This window comes from Antechinus flavipes, chromosome 5 (genome assembly GCF_016432865.1).
Source record: "Antechinus flavipes isolate AdamAnt ecotype Samford, QLD, Australia chromosome 5, AdamAnt_v2, whole genome shotgun sequence".
Lineage (NCBI taxonomy): Eukaryota > Metazoa > Chordata > Mammalia > Dasyuromorphia > Dasyuridae > Antechinus > Antechinus flavipes.
This window is the reverse complement of record NC_067402.1, coordinates 210,305,460-210,327,942: the sequence shown is the minus strand read 5'-3', so window position 1 is coordinate 210,327,942 and position 22,483 is coordinate 210,305,460. Positions and strand designations below refer to the sequence as shown.

The following is a 22,483-nucleotide window of genomic DNA, read 5'->3' as shown; positions in this document are numbered from 1 at the left end:
CATGTCTTGTCCTCACTTCCCTAATGTCTTGGTCCTCTTCCAAAATGAAGGACTAAACAACAGTTATATGCTAATTAGTATACTATAAAATGGTACCTTAATGAATCTATATACACTATATAGCAGAGCAACTACTAGTATGTTATGGTGTATGTTATGGTATAATATACAAAGTAGTAGTATATAGCAGAAATTACTTTATATCTTATATACTATATAACAAACATACTGTAGCATTTTATATGTGTGTATGTGTATAAAGAAAAAGTTCTAAATTTAGGCAACATATTTAATTTTAAAGAGTTATATCTGGATAAATAGTAAATTGTAGCATGTCTGAAGCAGACTTTTAAGTTACTCCCAAACAAAAGCCAAGAATCTTGGCTTTTCCATAGTAGTTCTGTTTTTAATATACAGGTGTGATTGCAGCTAAGGAATTTAAATTATTATTTTGTACTTTGAAATACTTTACATTTCCCTTGGCTTAGAAGGGAATAGTAATCTCTTGAAATCTTTTCCTGAAAATTTACCAAATTTGCTTTTATCTTCTGTTCTTTAAGGATTCTACAAGTAAATCATTTACTAATCTTTACAAAAGTCTTGGCAAAGAAAGTTGGGGAGCAATTTTATGGAAAGAAAATCTAAGGGTAGTTTTTTTTTTTTTTTTCAGAACTGTCATGTAATATTAGAGCACACAGATTAGTTTTTTTGAAAGGCCACTTTAAGTGTATAAGCTGTAAAGACACAATCATTTAATGTTTTTTCATAGTTCAGCATTTCAGCTTTTAAGATAGTTGTTGAGAACCCATTTGAAAAAAGACTGTATACCTAGAAGAAATAATAATATATTTTAGATGTATGTATATATTTTATTGATGTTTACAAAGACATATATCTTAAATCTTTTCCCCTCAGTATTTGAAGTGGATCCTCTAATCGAGCAGAAATGCAGAGTACTTCAAATCATCTGTGGCTCCTATCTGATATCCTAGGGCAAGGAGCCACTGCAAATGTTTTTCGTGGAAGACATAAGGTTAGTGTGGGGAAAATTGTAGAATTTGAGAACTTTATATTCTTAATGTTTTTTTTTTTGTTTGTTTTTGTTGTATAAATGTTCTTATAAAAGGAGTCTACTCATTCAAAAATATTGACAGTTTGGTGTTTTTTTATTTTTATTTATTTAAACAATAAAAAGATATTTTAAACAATATTTGTTTTCTGAATGAAATTGGGGACCAAAATCTGCCACAGGGGAGGGTTAATTAATGTTTAAGGTTATTGGAACATAAGAATGGATAGGTAGAGAACCTTTAGAATCAAGGTAAAAGCTTGGGTTTTATTTCAGGCAGTACAGAGCCTTTCATACATTGTTGAACTGTAGCGAAATGATGAAACTAGAATTAGAAAGATTAGCTGGCAACGGTATACAGGATAGATTGAAAGTAGAGAGAAGTAGGGAACCAACTAGGAGGGTGCATAGATTAATCCAAAAGAGTTTGAAATATGTTGATAGGATTAGGAAGGAAGATAGTGTGAATCAGATTTCAAAGGAAGAAATAATAGAACTTGGAAATACTAGATAAAGGGATAAAAAAGAGACAAGAATTAAGGACAATTCCAAAGTTCCTAACACTGAAAAATCATAGGAAGAGAGAAATGGAGTGGTGGTGGTGGTTGTAAACTAAAGTCATTCATTTTGTAAATTAAAGAAATCATTTTATAATATTAAGATGATCTCTTAATTTGTCAATTATGAGTGTTTGGAATTTTGTACATAGGACTTTTAAAAAGCACAACAAAACTGTTATAAGAACTCCTAGTCCCTGTTTTTATAATCTTTTAAAACATCAGGGATTGCACCAAGTGGTTTTTGAAGTCCAGCACAGTGTGAAGGTGGAGATAAATAAAGGATGAACAAAGGAGACAGCAATATATAAGTAAGCATATGCAGAATAAACATAAAAAGAATGAATATAAATAAAGACTAGGTAGTTGGTAGGAATAATATAGAAGTTGAAGGAATCAGAAAAATATTCATGTAAAAGGTATTGCTTGAGCTATGTCTTGAAGGGAAAAAGGGATCTGAGGATTGTTAGTAAAAAGACGCAGAGTTGAAATATACTATGCCATATGTGAAAAATAGAAGGCCATTTCGATCTATAGTGTTATAAACTACTTTTTATTGTAAACCTTGAGGAATAAGGATTTGAAGGTTGAAACTGGACATTTCTTCATGGACAGTCAGAACTAGAAGTCACTGTTGTGGTTTGTGGATACTTCAGAGCTGAGATGATAACAGCTTATAGTTTTCTAGCACCGAAAAAAAGTTGTACTATGATATAAGATGGAAAATTAACTTTTAGCTTTTTGTAAATTAAAGTCATTTTATAATCTGAGTATAAATTAGATATAAGTTGAGTATAAAAAAATTGATTGTTTCTGTTCTAAACCTGACTGTGCTTGAACTCTTGCATGTCAATGGAAAGATAATGTCACAGAATTTGGCACTCAAGAGAATACCTCTCTATGTTTCTTCTACTCAGCTAGGAATGGTATCAAGAAAGAGAGTTGAAAATTCATAGAATCTCAGGGACTCTTTGAAGTCATCCTAGTTAGATTCATGCCAAAATAGGAATCATCTCTACAATATCCCTATTAGTGATATTGTCCTCTGCTTCAGGCATTCCAGTACTATACAATTCACACCTCCCAAAGGGGTCCATTGCATTTTTAGGCAGTTCTAATCTTCCATATCTTAAGAGCCAAAATTTAGCTCTATAGGTCTTGTTTAAAATCTAAGTTCTTCCTTTTCTTCCTGTTTCTCCCTTTTGAGACCAAAAAGAGCCCAAAGCTTATGTCTGAACCCCTCTGGCAGGTTTTCAGATGTTTTGGAATTATGTATTTTTCTTGTAAGCCTTTTTTTTTCTTGAGGAAACAGGTAATTTATGTACTATTTGGCTGAAAAGATCTTCCAATAAAAGTAACATGGAACTTGAAGATCTCTATTTTCATTGGTATGGAAAAGGAAAGAAACCTTTTCTTGTTGAGATTATACTGTATTCCTTTCAAAGCCAGTTAATGGTTCCATGTGTAGAAAATGCAGGTTGCTCTCCTTTTAAGAAAGTGGAATGGCTAGAGAAATACCTTTCCTTCTCTTAATTACCAGGGAGAACGAAGTATTCCCTTAAAGAATGGAAAAAAGTACATTAAGAAGAAAACAAGGTCTGAAAAGAGAGGTCTGAACCACTATCAGAAGGTTAGAAAGTAAAAGGATGTTGCCTGGGCGTGGTGGGGATTGGGAGGGAGGAGGAAAGAAGGAACTAAAGTTATGTAATAGATTTGATCCTCTCCCCATTGAGGGTAGAACTAGATGCTTTGAGGAGAAAGCAGAAGATTTATGAGGGGACTTATAGATATCACCATGAAGAACTTAGTGTGCTGACCACAGGAAACAAAGAAACATGTCTGCTTGTCACCTGTCTGCTAAGGGCCTTTTGTCAACTTAATGTGAATAAAACAGGTGGTTTCCCAGGTTCTTATCTGGGATGTGATTGGGTTTTCGTAAGACTTGTTGAATCTGAAATCTAGTATTGACTTGACTACCATTTAATTGATAACTAGTGAGTACCATTCCTGATGATTGATGAAGGAACATGTGATTCTGCCAGAAGAAACCTGTTGAGCATCTCTGGGATCATAAAGCCCTTAGACATGAATCTTAAAAATCTTGAAAATATTGAAGGCAGAGGTGATATTTTCATCACTACTGTATATTGAAGGCATAGAATTTTAAAAAGACAGAAGATATAGAAGTAGCATCTAGTGTAAAAATAAGATTTGGATTGTGTGCTGAAACTTACAGTACAGACTAGGAATGGAGCACAGCTGAGAGACATGAAAGAAAATTTGGAAATTTACAGATGTGATCAAAATGACTTTGAAATGAATTTGAAACAGAATTGAGAAATTTGTACCTATAAACTGCCAGGACAAATGCTATAGAGTAATGTGATATAGAAAGAATAAGTGGAAGAGCTGGTGATTAAAAAGAAAAAGTATCCAGAAATTGGGAGAGGGATGATAACGTTGTAATGCTGAGTCCTAGGTCATTTTCTCTACTCAGTGATCTTTATTGATAACCATCATCTTCCTCTCATATCTCTTAGCTCATGGTGACCTAGATCAATATTCACCCTAGACCTTTTTACGGGGCTCCAGTTTCACATCACCAACCCTCTATTGGATATTTTAAACTAGAGATCTCCAAGCCACTTCAAATTAAACAAGTTCAAAACAACTTCCTCTCTTGTCCTTCAAACCCATCTCTCATGATCTTTTCTGGTTCTTTTGAAGATACCACCAGGTATTCAAGTTCACAACCTCAGATTTAACCTCATTTCACAACTTGATATATATGGCCACTAATTTATCATAACAGCCTTCTAATTAGTGTCTTCCAAGCCTCTCCCTTCCGTAGTATATGCTTCATATAATTGTCAGTGATTTTTTTCTGAAGTATAGGTATGACCTTGTGATTTTGTAGTCATTAAATTCTAATAGCTCTTTATTGAGCATAAAAACTAAAGCATAGCATTTACTGTCTGCCAAACTAAGCACTTTATAAATATTTTGTTTGATATGGCAGCTCTGAAAATAAAGTGCAATTATTATCTCCATTTTTCACTTGAGAAAATTGAGGCAAACAGATTAAGTGACTTGCCCAAAGTCGTCTAGCTTCAAGGTATTACTCGAGGCCCAGTGGTCTAGCCACTGAGCCACCTAGTAGTGTGCCTTTTAAAGCCCTTCATGATGTTGCCAAACTCATTATTCCGTGACCCCAACCAAATTGACCTTAATCACCATTCCTCACACACAGCTCTCCATGTCAGATGCCTGTGCCTTTGCATGGGCTGACCCCTATGCTTGGGAGGCATTCCTCTTCACATCTACATAATCATGTAAAGTAGGAGGCCCTGCTTTCAAGTATTAATAGCATAGTTAATGTATAAGCCAGACCCCAGACAGTGTGGTGCAGTGAAAAGGTCTGGATTTGGAATCAGATGACTTTGAATTGAATCCCAGCTTCCTTCACTGATCTCGGCCATTGGCAGTTGCCTTGCTGTTGTCTTCTTCAGACTGCCCAGCTTTACCATCTCTCTGCAGCACTATACTGAGGAGCCTTGACACTTGTCATCCATCCTGTTACTATGCTTTAAGAATTCCAGGAACTGCTTTTCTTTTCTATTTATATTCCCTCAGATCTTAGCACGTTGCTAAGCATTTAATATATATATATATTTTTAATATAGCTTGTTTTATGTCATTGATATTTCCTGTTTTATCCCTCCTATAGCGAGTCATCCTTTACAACAAAGAATAAAGAGAATAAAAGGTCAGCAGAATTATCAAAATAATAACAGGAAGTGTTACACCTGCAGTTAAATGCTTTTTCATTTATTCCTTAGAGTCCCTAGTTTTCTTCCATCTCAGCTCAGATGAGTTCACGGGATTTCTGTAGCTGCTAATGTCTCTCCTCTCCCCAAACTAATTTGCTTTAATTTGTACCTATTTTGTATTTATTTGTAGTTATCCATATTGTATCCTCATGGGAAAAAAACTTTTAATTTTGAGCTTTATATTGTTAGCACTGAGGCAAGAACATAATAAGTCTCTAATAAATGCTTGTTGATTGATTGGTCTCAGATAATCTTTAAACCAATATAAAGAACATGAGTAAAATGAATTAGATTTCTTAACCCAAGGAGGTTATGTATAACTTGATATTGAGACTTGGTTAAATTATGATTTTAGGCTGTGTAAGGGTATACTTTATTCAAGAGTTAAAGATTATCCAATAGGGGGCAGTGAAGCAGCTCTGGTTGTGATTGTATATCAAGAAGTTATTCTGTGTGAAAACATATCAATTTGAGAGGGAAGCGTAACACAGAATGTTTGTATAAGGATTAGTGGCAGGTGAAAATGTATTACAAGATGCAGAAAGGGATGGTAAGTAACCAAAATAATAAAAGGTGAAAAATGACTTGAAGCTTTGATAGAGTAATGAGGATAGACTACATATTTACTTGTGCTAGAGAGAACTCTCTAGTAAATCTGAACAGTGAAACATTCCATGGCAGAAATTCTCTCAGTAGATGGGCAAACCAACAAGAGGAATTTTGGATCTGATTTAAACCAGTGAAAAAGAAATCAGTACAAAAGTAGAATTGAAAGAAACCTTGGAAGGATGTGATCTATTTATTGTTCTGGACCTAGTTCAGGCTAGGCCAATCATTCAGTACAGGATTAGAATATAATGCAATCTGTAAAGTCAGCAGCAACAAGTCTGCAATCAAGGCTAACATGTGTTTAGTTCTGGGGATACAGAAAGTCAAAAGACGATTCTCACTCTCAAAAAGTTTAGTCTTAACAGGTAGACTATATAAGCAACATGTATAAACAAGATATGTGTGTGTGTAAGATAAATATGAGATAATTGAGAGGGTGGCACTAAAAATAGGGTTGGGAGAGGCTTCTTGTAGAAGGTGTAGTTGTAGTTGAGACTTGAAGTAAACTTAAGTGCTGGAGATTTTAGGCCTGGGAGAAACAGCCAATAAAAAGGCTACAGTTTCTTATTAATAAAAACAAAATACTACTCCCTTCTGTTTCCACATTGATCATGGCAACTACAGTGGTGGATCAGAAAGGCATCCTTGCAAGACAATGGAAATTCTACTGAACTTGACTGAACCACCCACTTTGTAGTAGCTAGGTTTTTTTTATACCTTGCATGGCAAGTGAAGTAAACTCATTGTGAAGAAATTGAAACCAAAGATTAGTAAGGCATTAAGTAGCTAGCTTTACTTAGTAAATTTATGAGTAGGCTTTAATAAGTGAAAATTGGATTACTTAATGAACATGCAATGAAATGATCCTAAAACAAGTTTTCTTAAACTTAAAAAAGTCTTATGGACTTCTTTGACAGTCCGATGAGAAATGTACCATGAATCCCTCAGAATGATAATTTTAAATGCATAAATAAAATAGACAAAGGAAGTTAATTATATTGAAATAGTTAAGTTCATGGATATCAAATGAAGAATTTCTGATGTAGAGGATTGAAAGCTTAAGACTAAGATATTGAGGGGCAAAATTATAAAATATTGCTTTTTGACAGACTTGAATTTGAAATTAGAACAGTCTTACCCAAACTATGATGTTCATTTATGTGTTTCTTCCGTAGGGATAATTTCAGCCCTACTGACAAAAGTAAGTGTTTTTGCACTGAACCTTTCTTTATCAGAAGTGCTTTTCTAGGGCTCCCCTAAACTTGTATTAATAAATTTATTATTTTAAGAGATGGGATGGCATGTATAGAGAGCTGGCCTCAGTCAAGAATAATGCCCTTCAGGTCAGAAGACTGGAACTGCTATGGACATTGTGTGAACACTGTCTAAGGAATGCTGATATGGGGTGTTCAGGTAGCTGTAAAGGGAAAGATCTTTCCCTCTAAAGATGAGGTACATCTAGACTGTTCTCATGATCAGAGTTCTTTGAACTTGGGACTAGTGGTGTACTCCAAGGCCCTGTGTAAGAGGAAGTCAGCTAACTTGAAATAGATTGACAGTGAATATGGGTGTAAAGCAGCAAGAAATTGATCAAGGTTTTAAGTCAGATCAAGATGAATAAAAATAATATGTATCCAAAAAATCCCTTTGTCCTTTTGCTGTGCTGTTTTCAAGTCCCTTGGTATGCCAAGTACAAAGAAAAAATTAATCCCATTCACCAAAAGCTTATATTCTAGTGAAGGAGATAAGTATATATGAAAATGTATATATAACAAAATGTAAAATTGATAAATGTTTACAAAGCAGTTAATTACAAAGTAATTTAAGCAGGAACAATAACAATTGGGAATCTGGAAAAACTTAATGCAAAAGGTGGTGATTGAGCTGAATGTTAAAGGAAATTGAGACATAGTGAGGCAAAGATAAGGAGTGAGTAAACCTTTGGCTTATGCGAAAGCATAGAGTTGAGAGTCAGTGTCATGAGTGTTTGTCCTGTGTGAGGAACAGAGAGAAGACCAGTTTGACTGGAATTAAGTGAGGGCATAATCAGGCCTTATTTTAAAGGAAATTTACTTTGGCAGCAATGAGCAAGATTGGACTGTAGTGGTAAAGGACTTGAAGTAGAATCCACTTAGGAAGCTGTTTAACTAATATAAGTGAATGGCAATGATGTCCTAAACTAAAGTAATAGCTGTATGAGTCAACAGAAGGAGTTAAATGTGAGAGATTGTGAAGTTAAAAGTGATAAGATTTGAATAAAGTGAGATGTGAATGATAATTTTAAAGTTTTAAACTTGTGAGACTAGAAAGATGGAGGAGCCATCAACAGAAATAAGGAAGTTTAGAGGACGGGAGATTTTAAAGGAAATGATGACTTCTATTTGGGACATGTTAAGTAATTTTAAGATGTCTTTGGACTTGCAAAGTCTAATAAATGATTGATATGCAGTGCTCCGCTTGGGGGAGAGGCTGGAGCTCTCATGGAAGAGTCATCTACAGAGAGGTAACACAAGTGATAACTCATAAGTGCTGGTGATGTTACCAAGATTGTGTAGAGAGAGGACATCCAAGAGTAAAATCCAAAGGAACACAGTTGAAGGACATAGTATGGACGATGAACCCAAAGAACCTGAAAAGGAAGAATGATACAGGTAGCTGGAGAATCACGGGAGAATAATACCCCCAAAAAAACCCAGATGAGGGTGTCTACAAGAAGGTGATTATATCAAGTTCAACTGCGGCTGAGATTAAGACATATGAGGATTGAGAATAAACTGTCAGGTGTGATAGATCCTTGGTAAATTTAGAGAAAGCTTTTTCAACTTAGTGATGAAATCAGAAGACATAGTAGAAAGATCACATGGAGGAGTGGAAGTGAAGTCAGGGTATAATATGGACAGTTTTTTTAAGGAATTTGAGAAAAGGAAGGGGGACATAGTTTAACTCACTTTCTCTCTCTCTCTCTTTCTCTCTATTTACATATATATTCTCTCTCTCTATATATATATATATATATTTTAAAATAATATATTTTAGAGAGAAGCATGCATATATATATGCATAATTATGCATATATACATCTGCATACATACATACATACATACATGCAAGGAAGCTGCTGAAATAAATTAAATCAAATCTCATTTGAATCTGATAGTTCCATGAAATAAATACTATTATTGCCCTGTTTTAGAAATCAGGAAGCTGTGGTTTTGAAAAGTTAAAGTGATCAAACCCATTCTCTAGGGTAGGATTTGTTCCTAGATTTCTCAACTTCACATTCAGCACTTTGTCCACCATACAGTAGCACTTCAGGGCACTTTGCATTTGCCATGGACACTAATGGGAGTGAACTACAGAATAAAAGAAGCAGTTTTAAGTCCAAGGAAGAACCATCTTTACTCATCCTGGATGACAGCAGAAAACTGATTTTAAGCTAGCAATAATTAAACTATATATATCGCTTAAGGCTATCATGGAGGCTGTTTTGGGTCATTGATTTGGAAGGTTTCTTAGTTGATTGAATTGTTTTTGTTTAAAATGAATGTTTTTGAGTCCTCCCATCCCCATTTTGATTGCATTTTTTGATTTCTATTATAGGAGTTGTTAATTTTTGGGGGGACCCTTTTGGCTGTTGGTCTAGCTTAGTCAAGCTTTATCAAAGGAATATTTGTAAATACATAAAATAAAATACATAGGATTACAAAGGAAACTAATTAAATTGGAACCATTACTGTTTGCAGTTAAGATTGGACTTGAGAGTGAAATAAATAAGTTTCACTTTCTGTTTCCTTGTGATTTAGTGTTTATTTAGAGTTGGAATACTTCTCTTTTGGCATGTAAATTGCCACCTGTGCCAGGAATATATGACAGTGTTTTCTTTGAAATTTAGCAGAAAATAAAACATTTTAAATAGTTTAAACTTTAGGAGCATATATATATTCAGATTTGAATAACGATTGAATAAGAAAGATTCTTAATGATTCACTGTAGTTTTTTTTTTTTTTAAAGTTATAGTCCTATAAAAGTGGCATAATCTGTAAATTAAGACTTTATACAAGATGAAGATAACAATTTATATTAATAGTAATTGTTTAGCCTGAAAATGAAGACTTCTCATATCACTTTCTTATGGGCCAAGTTGATTGTTATAATCATATAGCATTCAGTTTCTGTTATTTTGTCAATAATTTTTCTGTTTACATCATTGTAGTCATTATGCTTGTTTTCCTGATTTTTCTTATATTAACTTTATGTCCATTCATGTAAATCTTGCTGTGCTTCTCAGCATTCATCATATTCTTTATTTCTTACCATATAATAATAGTCCATTAATGTACAATTAATGTACCCAACATCATTTTTTCATATAGATTGATTTTTGTGTATAGTGTTTCAGTTGTATTAATTTTTATATATTTAAGCACTCAAAATAATATATATTTCTGAAGTCATAGCATGAAATTTCTACTGGTAAAAAGCTATTAGTATCCTACTCTTAATTATGTAAAGCATATGTCATATTTAAAATTAGATTTTGTGTAGATAAAGAACTTCCTTAGCTATGATATGCCCTTTGTGCCAAATAATTTATAAAGTCATGAATATATGTAAAGATTTTGATTTTCTATATAATCTTTTTAATTAAGCATTTTTCTCTTTAGAAAACTGGTGATTTATTTGCAGTCAAGGTATTTAATAGCATAAGTTTCCTTCGTCCTGTGGATGTTCAAATGAGAGAATTTGAAGTCTTAAAAAAATTAAACCACAAGAATATTGTCAAATTGTTTGCTATTGAAGAAGAGGTAAGTATTTGCTATATTTTAATCAACTAGTGTCTTATATTTATTGTAGATATTCAAGTTCTAGGTATTAATAAATATATACTCGTTTTTTACTTTTTTTTTTTTTTTAATAGTTTTAGTGCTATTTAATGTTTCTGGAGTGCTTCACAGTTTACATAGTGCTTTCATTTGTTTCCTTACAATAATCTTCTGAGGCAAGTAATATTAACCTCAGTTGGTAGATGAAGAGCCTGAGTTTCAGAGAAAGTAAAAATGACTGCTCAAGGTCACATAACTTATAAGGGGCAGAATCCAGTCTTCTGACTAATATCCCAAAGCTCTTTCTATTCTACCTCACTGCTAACAGGATAAATGAATAAAGGACCATTATAAAAAGGCAGTAATGAAAAACAAAACAACTGTGTGATAGAAATTAGAATTCTAGATAAGTAGTTTATCTATGCTAGAAGAAACTATACTAGGAAAATCCACACTAGAAAAAACATACCTAAATACACATACAAATAAAATATAGAGGAATGTCAGTTAAGTATAAGAAGTTACTGAGAAAAAAAGAAAAGAGCAAAATTTGAAGATCAGACAAGAGGAATGGGACTTACTAAAAGGAAACTAACAGAAATGACGATAACTTTATAGGATTTTATAGGAAAGATTGTCTCTTTTAAACTATCTTTAATTTTTAAAATGTATTTGTGTGTGTGTATATATGTGTGTGTGTGTATATGTGTATGTATAAATCAAATAAAATTGAATCTAGTCTGTTTTTAGATGCCTGAAGATTTAGAAGACATTAGAGGAGTAATAGAGAAGATAAATAGTATCAAAATCTATTTTTGGTCATTTTTCTTATTGCTTCTGTGTGTTTATACAGTCAGATATTGCAACATTTTTTATTCATTCAAAGATTCTTCAAGAATAGAAAATATGCTTGATAATGTTACTAAAATGATTTTTTTTTTGTAAGTAATAGGATAGAAAAAACTCTCTAACGCTCCCTCAAAGAGAAATATCTCACAAAGAAATATGGGCAAAACTAAAATTGAGTGATACTCAACTGCTGAGCTGCTCTATTGAATTGCTTTATTGTTTTGCAGTTCAGTTAATCAATAAATCTAACATTGAGTGACCTGCCAGTCTGAATCCCTTCAGAATCTTTCTGCTCTCTTTTGTTTGTTTTTGGATTTCATGTTTGACTTACACTCTTTTCTTGTCTTTTCTCTTTGGGGGATATATCATTATCTTTAATATATTACCCTCTTCTCTAACCTTAAATAAAAGTTCTCCTTGTAACAAGCATAGGTGAAGAAAAACCCATCGTTGTCTGTCTTACACTGTACTTCTAGTCTTTTACTTTTTGTGCAAGAAGTGGAAAGCATACTTCATTAAATGCCTTCTAGAATTAAAATTGATCATTGTTTTGATCACAGTTGTTTCATTTTTCACTTTTTTTTCTTTTACAGTATTATGGTCAATGTATGATTTTTTTTGATTCTGTCCAATTCATACTACTCAGGATTCTCTGAATCTGTTTTTATCATTTTTTGCAGTACAATAATATTCCACTCCTCAGTTGCCTGAGAGGCAATCTGAAGTGTTCCTTTGGATCCTAGTTCTTTTCCTTTCTCTTCTTTTTTGCTCTTTTAATCCTCCTTAAAGATTAGGAACTTAGTTTTGTTTATAACCATTCCCTTTCTCCAGCTACCTAATTCTTCCCTATTTGATGTATTTCTTCATCAGATTGTTTGTCTGATCAATCCTCCTTTATCCATTTCAGGCAATAGTGAAATTCATCTGATACCTACCATCCCATTTCTTTCTCCTTTCTCACAGTCCTCAGTTATTAGGAATCATTCCATTAACTTTCCTCCTTTCTACACTCTTACTCTTCCTTGTCTTTCTTGGGACTTTGTTTAGGGAATTGTTTCTCAATATCTTTGAAGACATTAAAGTTCTGAAAGGACATTTGTTTCTTTTTTCTTTATTGAAATGTTGGCCTTATATTGTCATATACCTCTGGGCTTTGTGTTTTCTTAGTTTATAATATAATTTCCTTTGCTCTTTATTTGTTGTGAATTCTCCTTTTTCATTTTTGATATTGCAATTTGGTTTTTCTTTTAAAATCAAAGTTGATTAATTATATATTTTATTGGTTTTTCTAAAAAAATTTTTGTTTTCTGTTCTCTTTACCTCTGAATTTTTATTCTTTTGTTTAGATTTTGTTGTGGTTGGTTTTCAAGGTTTTGTTTTATTTTGTTTTGTTTTTTAGTATCATGCATGATTTATTGGTCTGTTCTTTCTCTCTTGATAAAAGTACTTAAATATTTAAATTTTCCCATAAAGACAACCCTGACTGTATCTCAGTAGTTTTGTCATGTTGTCTCATCTTTGGCAAAGTTATCAATTGTTTCTATTTATTTAACTGTGAGTCTGTTCTTCAAATTCTTTTTCTTTAATTATATTTTTTACTGCATTGTGGTCAATAAAGATTGTATTTAATATTTCTGCTTTTCTCTATTTGTTTATGACTTGCTTCAGACCTGTTCAACAGAATTGGCCATGGCTTTACTGCCATATCCTAGTTTCAAAAAGCTGTGAAGCTCAAGACCCATTTACTGTGATTTGACTCCCCTCTTATTTACCAGAGCTTATGCTGTCTCTGGGGATGGGCTCTTACCCACTTCTTTTGATTGCTGCTTCATGTTAATACTGTGCTTGAACTTAGTTCCATATATGTTTGCATATGCACAGGATGGAGGAGCTTAGTTTATTTATTATTCTCTTTGAAGGAGGGAAAAAGAGGGGAGGAAATGGGGAGCTATCGTCGATCCTCTTATCTTTCCAACTTAAGCAGAAGTCAAGGCAATGCCTTTAGATAAAATTAAAAGTTTTAGAAATATGGGCACTTCTTTTGAAGTGCACAGTCTTAGTGCAGCCATATAAGTAGCTTGACAGAGAAAACAAATATATAGTACAGACCAGTAGTTTTACTTATTTATTCTCTGTAAATGAATAAAACTTTATGTAAGCAAGAACAACATTAAGTACAAGTACGGTTTTTATAATTATTTGCAGAGATTAATCTGTCTATTCACAAACTTTTACTTGCCCTAAGTTCTCGGCATGCATATATATATATATATATATATATATATATATATATATATATATATATAACTGCTGACATATATATATATATATATATATAAAACTGCTGACGGCACCTAAGGAGCATTGGATATGGAGTTGAAGGCCAGGATTCAAATCTGCCATTTGCTAGTCATGTGACCTTAGGCAAATCATTGTAACTTTGGACCTCAGTTATCCATCTGTAGAATGGGAACACTAGGCTACATGATCTTTAAGATAGTTTTAAGTTGAAAACCTCTGATTCTGTGGCATAGAAACTAGTTTTAAGTTGAAAACCTCTGATTCTGTGGCATAGAAACTAAGTATTTTATGGCTATATTCTATACTGAGTCCTTTTAGGAGCCATGAAAATTTTTCAGTGTTAAAAAGATGAGAAAACAAAATTCCTTTTTAACATTTATCTTCACTGTAGCCACACTGGACAGGCTAGACTTTTGGCTGCTCACATAGATGTACCAGTCAGTCAGTTTAAGGATATGATTCCATCCTTAGGGCAGGTGTATTTGTCAGCAGGAGTGTTTCAACTTGAGTGTTTTCTGTTAAAAATTGTTTTCTTTGTAATAATGAACCTTTTTAGGTACTGTTTATTAAGAATTATACTTTGGGAACAACTACTTATGAAATTTTAAAAGAAATGATGATTATCCTTAAATTTGCCCTTGTTTTTAGCAGTTCACTTTCCTGACTCAAGACAATTTTAGAACATCTTAAGTATAACTAAGCGCCAAATTTCCTATAGGAAAGTCGTCTTACAAATTATTGCAGTAAGTCTTGGAAATGAGAATGAAATTACTGTGTCTCAAACTAGTTATTTGTTTCTTTTTCTCAGACAACTACAAGACATAAAGTACTTGTTATGGAATTTTGCCCATGTGGTAGTTTATATACTGTTTTAGAAGAACCATCTAATGCCTATGGACTACCAGAATCAGAATTTTTAATTGTATTGAGAGATGTGGGTATGTTGAATTAATTTTTAAAACAATTGAATCTTAATTCTTTTCAGATCTCTCCATTCAGAGCAATAGATCCCATTAGAATAGTTCTGGGCACAGGATTACTTTTTATTCCTGATCCTAATCAGCTGCTAGCACCTTCCTTCCCTAAGTTCCTTGTATTTTAAAATTGTGTGTGTCTGCATGTGCGCGCACACACGCACACACACACACACACACACACAGTTTTTTTCTGATGAAAGCTCCTTGAGAGGAGGAACTGTACCATTTTTTGATATTTGTATCCCCAGCAAAATAACTGGGGTACATAGGTGCTTAATAAATGTTTTTTGATTAATTGTAGGACAAATAGATTTCCAGTAGTGATATAGTTGTCCTTTCCACATTACAACTTTTTCCATTTCAATTTTGATGTATCCAAGGTCAGCATAAGAAATTAAATGGAAACTTGTAGAGAGTTTTGTATGGAAGCCACAGATGACATGTGAGGACCAGTTCCACACAGAAGTAGTTTGAACACTTAGAAATGCATGAAAATTGTGTATTGTATATCAACTCAAATTTTACAATAAGATATTAAAAGCAAAAGAAAAAATTCAGACTACTTCTCTGTATGAAAGAAGGGCCAAAAAAAATTTAAAACATTTTTTCAGAGTACCTAATTCCCACGGAAGGAATAACTAGTTCTCGTACTCTGTTCTGTTAACAGTCATTAATTTATAATTATTAATTTTTTGAATACATGAGATATATAAGACTGCGTTTAGAAATTGTAGCCCCAGAAAGGAATCTTCCGGTTTTTAGATTTAAGCAGATTTTTATCATGTAGTTCCCTAAAATCATGGTAGACTATTAAAGCATTCTTTATTCTGCTTTGTTATATTTTTCCTCCCATATTTAAGATGTTTGAATCACACCCACAGTAAATTGGTCCAGATTATTAACTTTGACTAAACTATAAGATATTTAAAAAACAAACAAAACAAAACAAAACTCATTGTCCTTGTCATGACTTGAAATACAGGGAAAACTTTGGTTTTAATGAATTTTGATTTTGAATGATCATAAATACATATACATATATGTGTGTGTGCATGTGTATGAATCTATATATATATACAAAATTTAAAACCGTACACATATGTACATAAAAAAATTAAACATACACACAAAGAATATACAGAACCTTCTTTGTTTTGTTTTATATTTGATGCTGAAGTGGGTGGAATGAATCACCTCCGAGAAAATGGAATAGTGCACCGTGATATCAAGCCGGGCAACATCATGCGTGTTATAGGGGAAGATGGACAATCTGTTTACAAACTGACAGATTTTGGTGCTGCTAGAGTATTAGAAGATGACGAACAGTTTGTTTCTTTATATGGCACAGAAGAGTATTTGGTAAGCTATTATTTACAATTGTTATCTAAAGAAATTGATCTAAAACATAATTCATCAACTAGGAGAATGAACCCACAGTGGAATGGATAATGAATTCAGGATTCATTATCCTGAATGATTTAGGATAATGAACCTAAAAGAAGGTTCATTATCCAAACATTGTCTTCCGTGGTTACAGTAAATGTAGGAAGACCTTAACTCTTATAACTGCATTATCATTTGAAAGATGAAATTTTAAATTTAGTTTTGTTAAGGGTTCCATGGTTCTTAGCACTACTGATGCCCTTCTTACTGTGTAGACCAAGGTTCTGATTTGGAAACACAATAAGTAAGCAAAGTCACACTGAAAAGACCTTGGGCAGTGTTGAATAGTTTTCCAGTTGAAAAACTTTAGATTTTTTTCTTTATGAAGTTAGAAATTAGACAACTTTTCTTATCTTTACCTGGTTTCACTGAAGTGAGTATTTCCTCCATTGCCTCAGATTATAACTCTGGCCATAATTTGAGAACTTTTCCAAATTACTTTGCTTAACCTAATGGTATTGAACTTCTCCAAACTTAGCTGGTCATTGGTTCATGGATAGATTTAGGGCCGAAAAACACTTCAATGGTTATCTAGTCTTCCTTGTTTTGCAGTTGAAGAAACTAAGGTCCAGAGACATTTAAGTAGTTGCCCAGTTACATAGGTAGTAAATGATAAACTGAATTTGAACTCATGTCTGGTCTTTGGATGACATCCTGGAACGTCTGCTTGAAAACTTGCCCAATCTGTAAGACCTAGTCAAGTTTATACTCTTCATTCAGGATCATTTACATGCCATAATAAGGAGGTTGTGGAGGAAAACATGTCAGAATATAAAAAATGAGAGTAAATAGATTTAATAAGTAAATTTAAGAAATTGGTAGTCATTCATTTCCCATGTGTCTCCCAAAATTATTATTTTTTAATTGTTCACTTTGCTGCATTTAATAAATATAGCTTGAAATATGAGAGCAAATTTCTTTTATGTACATTTTATCATTTAGCTATTATTTAAAAAGTCCTTTTTCTGATTTGTTTATTCTGTGTTACATAACGCAATGTGTCCAATCAGGTCTAACTTCAACTCAAAAAACTGATTCCTTCTTGTATTTAAGATAAAGTACAAACACTCAGGCAATAAGTGTTAATAAGAGATCTTATCTACTTTTGCAGTTTTATTTTCTATTGGGCAATTGGGATTAAATGACTTGTTCAGGATCACATAGCTAGGAAGTGTTACGTGTCTGAGGCCAGGTTTGAACTCAGGTCCTCCTGACTTCAGGGTTGGTGCTTTCTCCACTGTGCCACCTAACTGCCCCTGCAATTTTATTTTAAAAATTCACTTTCACATCCAAATTTCAGCAAAACTAGATGACTAGTTATTCTCCAATCAGTATTCCATCTCCTTTATCCATGTTTTCAGTCAAGTCTGTCCCCATATCTGAAACATACTTGTCTTTTGTCATCTCAGTATACTTAATTTCAGTCAAGGTGTCACTTTCATGAAGCCATCCTTAAATGTATTATTCTTAGTATTCTCTCCCTTTATGAGTTACCTTGGGATTACTTGCCTGTGTACGTGATGCATTCTCAAGTGAATTATAAACTATTTGAAATCAGGGACGTGTGTGTGTGTGTGTGTGTGTGTGTGTGTGTGTTTTCTCAGTGCCTTAAATATGCTAGGTATTTAGAAAATGTTTTTCAAATTGAATGTTTTAATTGCTTCTAATATGTTAAGGAATATCAATAGTATATAGTATGAACCGGTTGTATACCTATAGTGTATTTTATATGTGTATATATACATCACATATGTATTCAGGTGACATGTGTGTGTGTATAAAATTTGAATATCTGTAAATTGTGGGTATATTTGATAATCCTTCATATGCGTATATAGAAAATTTTTGTCTATGAGATACATTACCATATATTGCATCTGTATTTTCACATTTTTCTTTCAGCATCCTGATATGTATGAACGAGCAGTGCTAAGGAAAGATCATCAGAAGAAATATGGCGCAACAGTTGATCTTTGGAGCATTGGAGTAACATTTTACCATGCTGCAACAGGGTCACTACCCTTTCGCCCTTTTGAAGGACCTAGACGAAACAAAGAAGTCATGTAGGTAGTTCTTTCATGTAGAATTCTAAAAAATAAGTTATTCATCTCTGATTTTCAAGCCATTTTTTTTAATCAAGGAATATCTTACCTAAATATATATATCTCACACACACACACACACACACACACACATACATACACATGTGTATGTATGTATAAATGCATATGATCTAATATGTGCGATATACATAATTTTTGTGTGTAAATTCTACAATATGAGGAAATTATATAAATGTCATATTATTTGTTTGCTTGCTTGTTTGCTTTCATTTTTAATAGATTTTTATTTTACCAAATACATGCAAATGTTTTTCAACATTCAACATTTCACTTTTGTCCCTCCCTTCTCCCCATCCCCTCCCATAGAGGAGGTTTAACCTAATATAGATTAAACATGCCGTTCTTTTAAATCTATTTCTGTATTTGGCATGCTGCCCAAGAAAAATCAGATCAAAAGGTGAAAGAAAAAAAAACAACAACAAAAATAAGATGAAAATACTATGCTTTCACCCACATTTAGTCACCATAGTTCTCTATCTAGATGTGGATGGCTCTTTCCATCACAGTCTATTGAAATTGCCTTGAAGCACATAATTGTTGGAAAAAGTCCAAGTCCATCACAGTTGATCATCACATAATCTTGTTGATAAACATATTTCAGAACTATTAATATACTTAAATTTCTTTGTATATAAATTTTAAAGGACAGATAGGTATCTTTTTTTTATCTTTTTTTTCTAATAAATTTATTTATTTTTAATATACATTATTTTATGAATCATGTTGAGAGAAAAAGCAAAGCAAAAGGGAAAAACCATGGGAGAGATAAAAAACCAAAAAAGTGAACATACCATGTTGATTTACATTCAGTCTCCTTAGTTCTTTTTCTGGATGCAAATGGCATTTTCTGTCCAAAGTCTGTTGGGATTGCTTTGGATCACTGAACTACTGAGAAGAACCAAATCTTTCATAATTGGTTATTGTACATTCTTGCTGTTATTGTGTACAATGTATTCTTGATTTTGCTTGTTTTGCTAAGCATCAGTTCATGTCAGTCTTTCCAAGGCCTTTCTAAAATAAGCTTGTTCATTATTTTTTATAAAACAGTAACATTCCATTATCTTCATATACCACAACTTGTTCAGCCATTCCTCAATTGATGAATGTCTACTTGTTTTCCTTTTTTTTTTTCCTACCACAAAAAGAGTTGCTACAAAAAATTTTTCATATGGGGGTCCCTCCCTTAATATTTCCTTGGGATACAGACCTAGTAATTGTACTGGCAAGTGGTATTTCACTGAAATTGTTTTCCTACCATTTTAACTATTTAACTTAATTAAATCCTTTGTACCATCATTAAATATATAGTTTTCATGAATTTCATTTAATTTTAATGCTAGTTGCAACTCTTACATTTATTATATAGGATTTATATAGGTTTATTTTATTTATATTTATATAGGATTTTGAGAGGAAGTGAGGTTGGCTAAGAAAAGGTTGTTTTATCCAGTACTAAAAAAAAAAAAAAATTACTGTAGCTGCTTTGCTGTGATAGAACATATAACCTTTTGGACAAAAATTCCATGTCAGGAACTGATTTGTTTTGTATTTCCTAGAAGGATATCTTGACAGATGTAATACTAAACATTAAAACATTAAACATTTGCTTCTTATACTAAAAAGGCTTTTTCAGACTACTTGCAATTTACCAGTAAAATGTAACCTTATTAGTACCGTTGTTTATATGGTTAAAATATCATCTTTTAAAAAGAAATTTAAATTATAAAATGCTCCAAATCACTGATAATTAGAGAAATACAGATTTAAACAACCCAGAGCTTTTATCCCCACTTCTATCTTACTGGCAAAGAGAAATGTTAGAGAGGCTTCAGAAAAGCAGGCACTTTATTGCCCTCTTGATGGAGTTGTGAATTGGTCCAGCCATTTTGGAAAGCAATTTAGGATTATATCCAGAAAGTTAGCAAACTCTGTTATATATATAGCCTTTCACCCAGCAATATTACCAAAGAGATTAAAGAAAAAAGTCTTTAAAGCAGATCTTTTTGTGGTGGCAGGAAGCTAAGGAAGAATACATCATCTGGGAATAGGTGAGGAAATTGTGGTTTAATTGTAATGAAATGCGATTGTGGTATGAGAAACATTAAGGAAAGCATGATTCTAGAGAAACCTGGGAAGACTTGGACACAGAATGAAATAAGCAGAAACAGGAGAGCAGCATACTTTGTTAATAACAATACTGTGAAAGCAAACAGTTTTGTACGATCTAACTGCACTGTTAAGTGCTGATCAACATGGTGACAAATCCAGGTTCCGGAGGAAATAGGATGAAACATGCTCCCTGCTTTCTGAGTGCCAGACAGGGAATAACAGGGAGAATAAGAAAAAGACATGTATTTGGACATGGCCATGAAAGGAAGCTGTTTTGCTTTGACTGTGCATGTTTGATATAAGGGCTTTTTTTCCCCAATTGGAAGAGAAAATGATTGCTTGTAAATTAAACAACAGAAAGAGAACATCTAATTTTTTTTAAAAATAGCTTATTTAGTATAAGCCACACAGTGAATGGGAATAAAAGGATTGTGTTTCCAGATGTTTGAATTCTATCCTTGACATAGTGGCTCTTTAATCATTTAAGTTCTGAAGGCAGTGTTGTAGAAAAGATGCCAACCTGCTTTGATAGAGGAAGCTTCTTTTCTTAGGATATCTCCCTGCACCAAAGAAATCACAAGTCTAATTGCTGTTCCTATCCTCTTTGTATTTTCCACAGAATATAATTTCTCATTATAGCCAGATGATTATCCTGGTTTTAAAGACTTTTTATACCAGTGGAAAACTAGCACTGACAGCTTTTTTCAATTTTGAAAATATTTGTCTGTATGTGATGACAGACTGTGCCTACTGTCTACGTACAAGCTTAACTAAGTTCAGAGTCTTTCTTTGCCCGCAAATTGGAGACTTAGTGAAGATGTTTTGCTAATGAGTATCCGTGAAACATGAAAATATAAAGGGACGGACCTTCAGTCCTTCACAACCCTCTTCTGTTTCCACAGTATTTGGAGCACAGAGTATTAAGAAATATAGAAATCTTAACTTATCTACATGAATAGTATGATCATTGGCACTCAGAATATTATCCGTATTCAATGAATAGCTTAGGTGACTCACATTTTGAGCTGATCATCTTAGTATTGATGCTCAAAAGTGAACCAAGTTGATCATTACTTTTATTTAGAATTAAAGACAAATAATATTTAATGAACTTGATCATCTGCCCTTTAAGTGCTCACTATTAGTAAATAAATAAAAAACTCTAAATATAATTGCAATGCATGAAACAATCTGGCAGCTAGGTGACACAGTGGATGGAGCACTAAATTTGATATCGGGAAGACTTGAGTTCAAGCCTATCTTCATACTTATCGGCTGTGTGATGTTGTGCAAGTCAGTTAACTTTATTTTCCTCAGTCTTCTTGGAGAAGGAAATGGCAATCACTCCAATATCTTTGCCAAGAAAACTCCAAATGGGTTCTTAAAAAAAAAGCATGACTAAACAACAACATGAACTGATATTTACTGCAAAGGATGAAAAAATAAATTCTGTGAATATAGCAAGATTCTCCCAAAGTAATTCATTATGCCTTAAAAATGGCAAAAATTTATAAAATACTGAGAAATCTTATGCCTATTTATCAGGAATGCTTCAAGAAGAAAGTTGGAAGACATTAAATGTGGTAAACACCAACATGCAGAGTAGAAAGTACACTTATTTAACTTTTATTTAGAGGATCTAGGTTTATACCTACCTCTGCAGTTTTTGATCAAATAATTTAATTTCTCTGGTCCTCTAGAGGGAGCCTCTAAGTTCTCTTCGAGGATTAAATCTAAAGTTATCTGAATATCACAGAGAGTGAAATTGGTGTTACTGGACAGTAAAGTACTAT

At 32.9% G+C, this 22,483-nt stretch overlaps 1 protein-coding gene across 2 annotated transcripts in view; it reads left to right on the top strand.

The window, feature by feature from the left end:
- The window catches only part of TBK1 (TANK binding kinase 1), a 52,712-nt gene that overhangs the window by 2,039 nt on the left and 28,190 nt on the right, over positions 1-22,483 (top strand). For both annotated transcript variants that reach the window (XM_051963628.1, XM_051963627.1), the window contains 5 exons: positions 916-1,033; positions 10,730-10,870; positions 14,847-14,976; positions 16,193-16,374; positions 18,361-18,521. In XM_051963628.1, coding sequence (XP_051819588.1) covers positions 947-1,033; positions 10,730-10,870; positions 14,847-14,976; positions 16,193-16,374; positions 18,361-18,521 — 701 coding nt within the window. In that variant the 5' untranslated portion in view covers positions 916-946. The remainder of the gene's footprint in view (positions 1-915; positions 1,034-10,729; positions 10,871-14,846; positions 14,977-16,192; positions 16,375-18,360; positions 18,522-22,483) is intronic.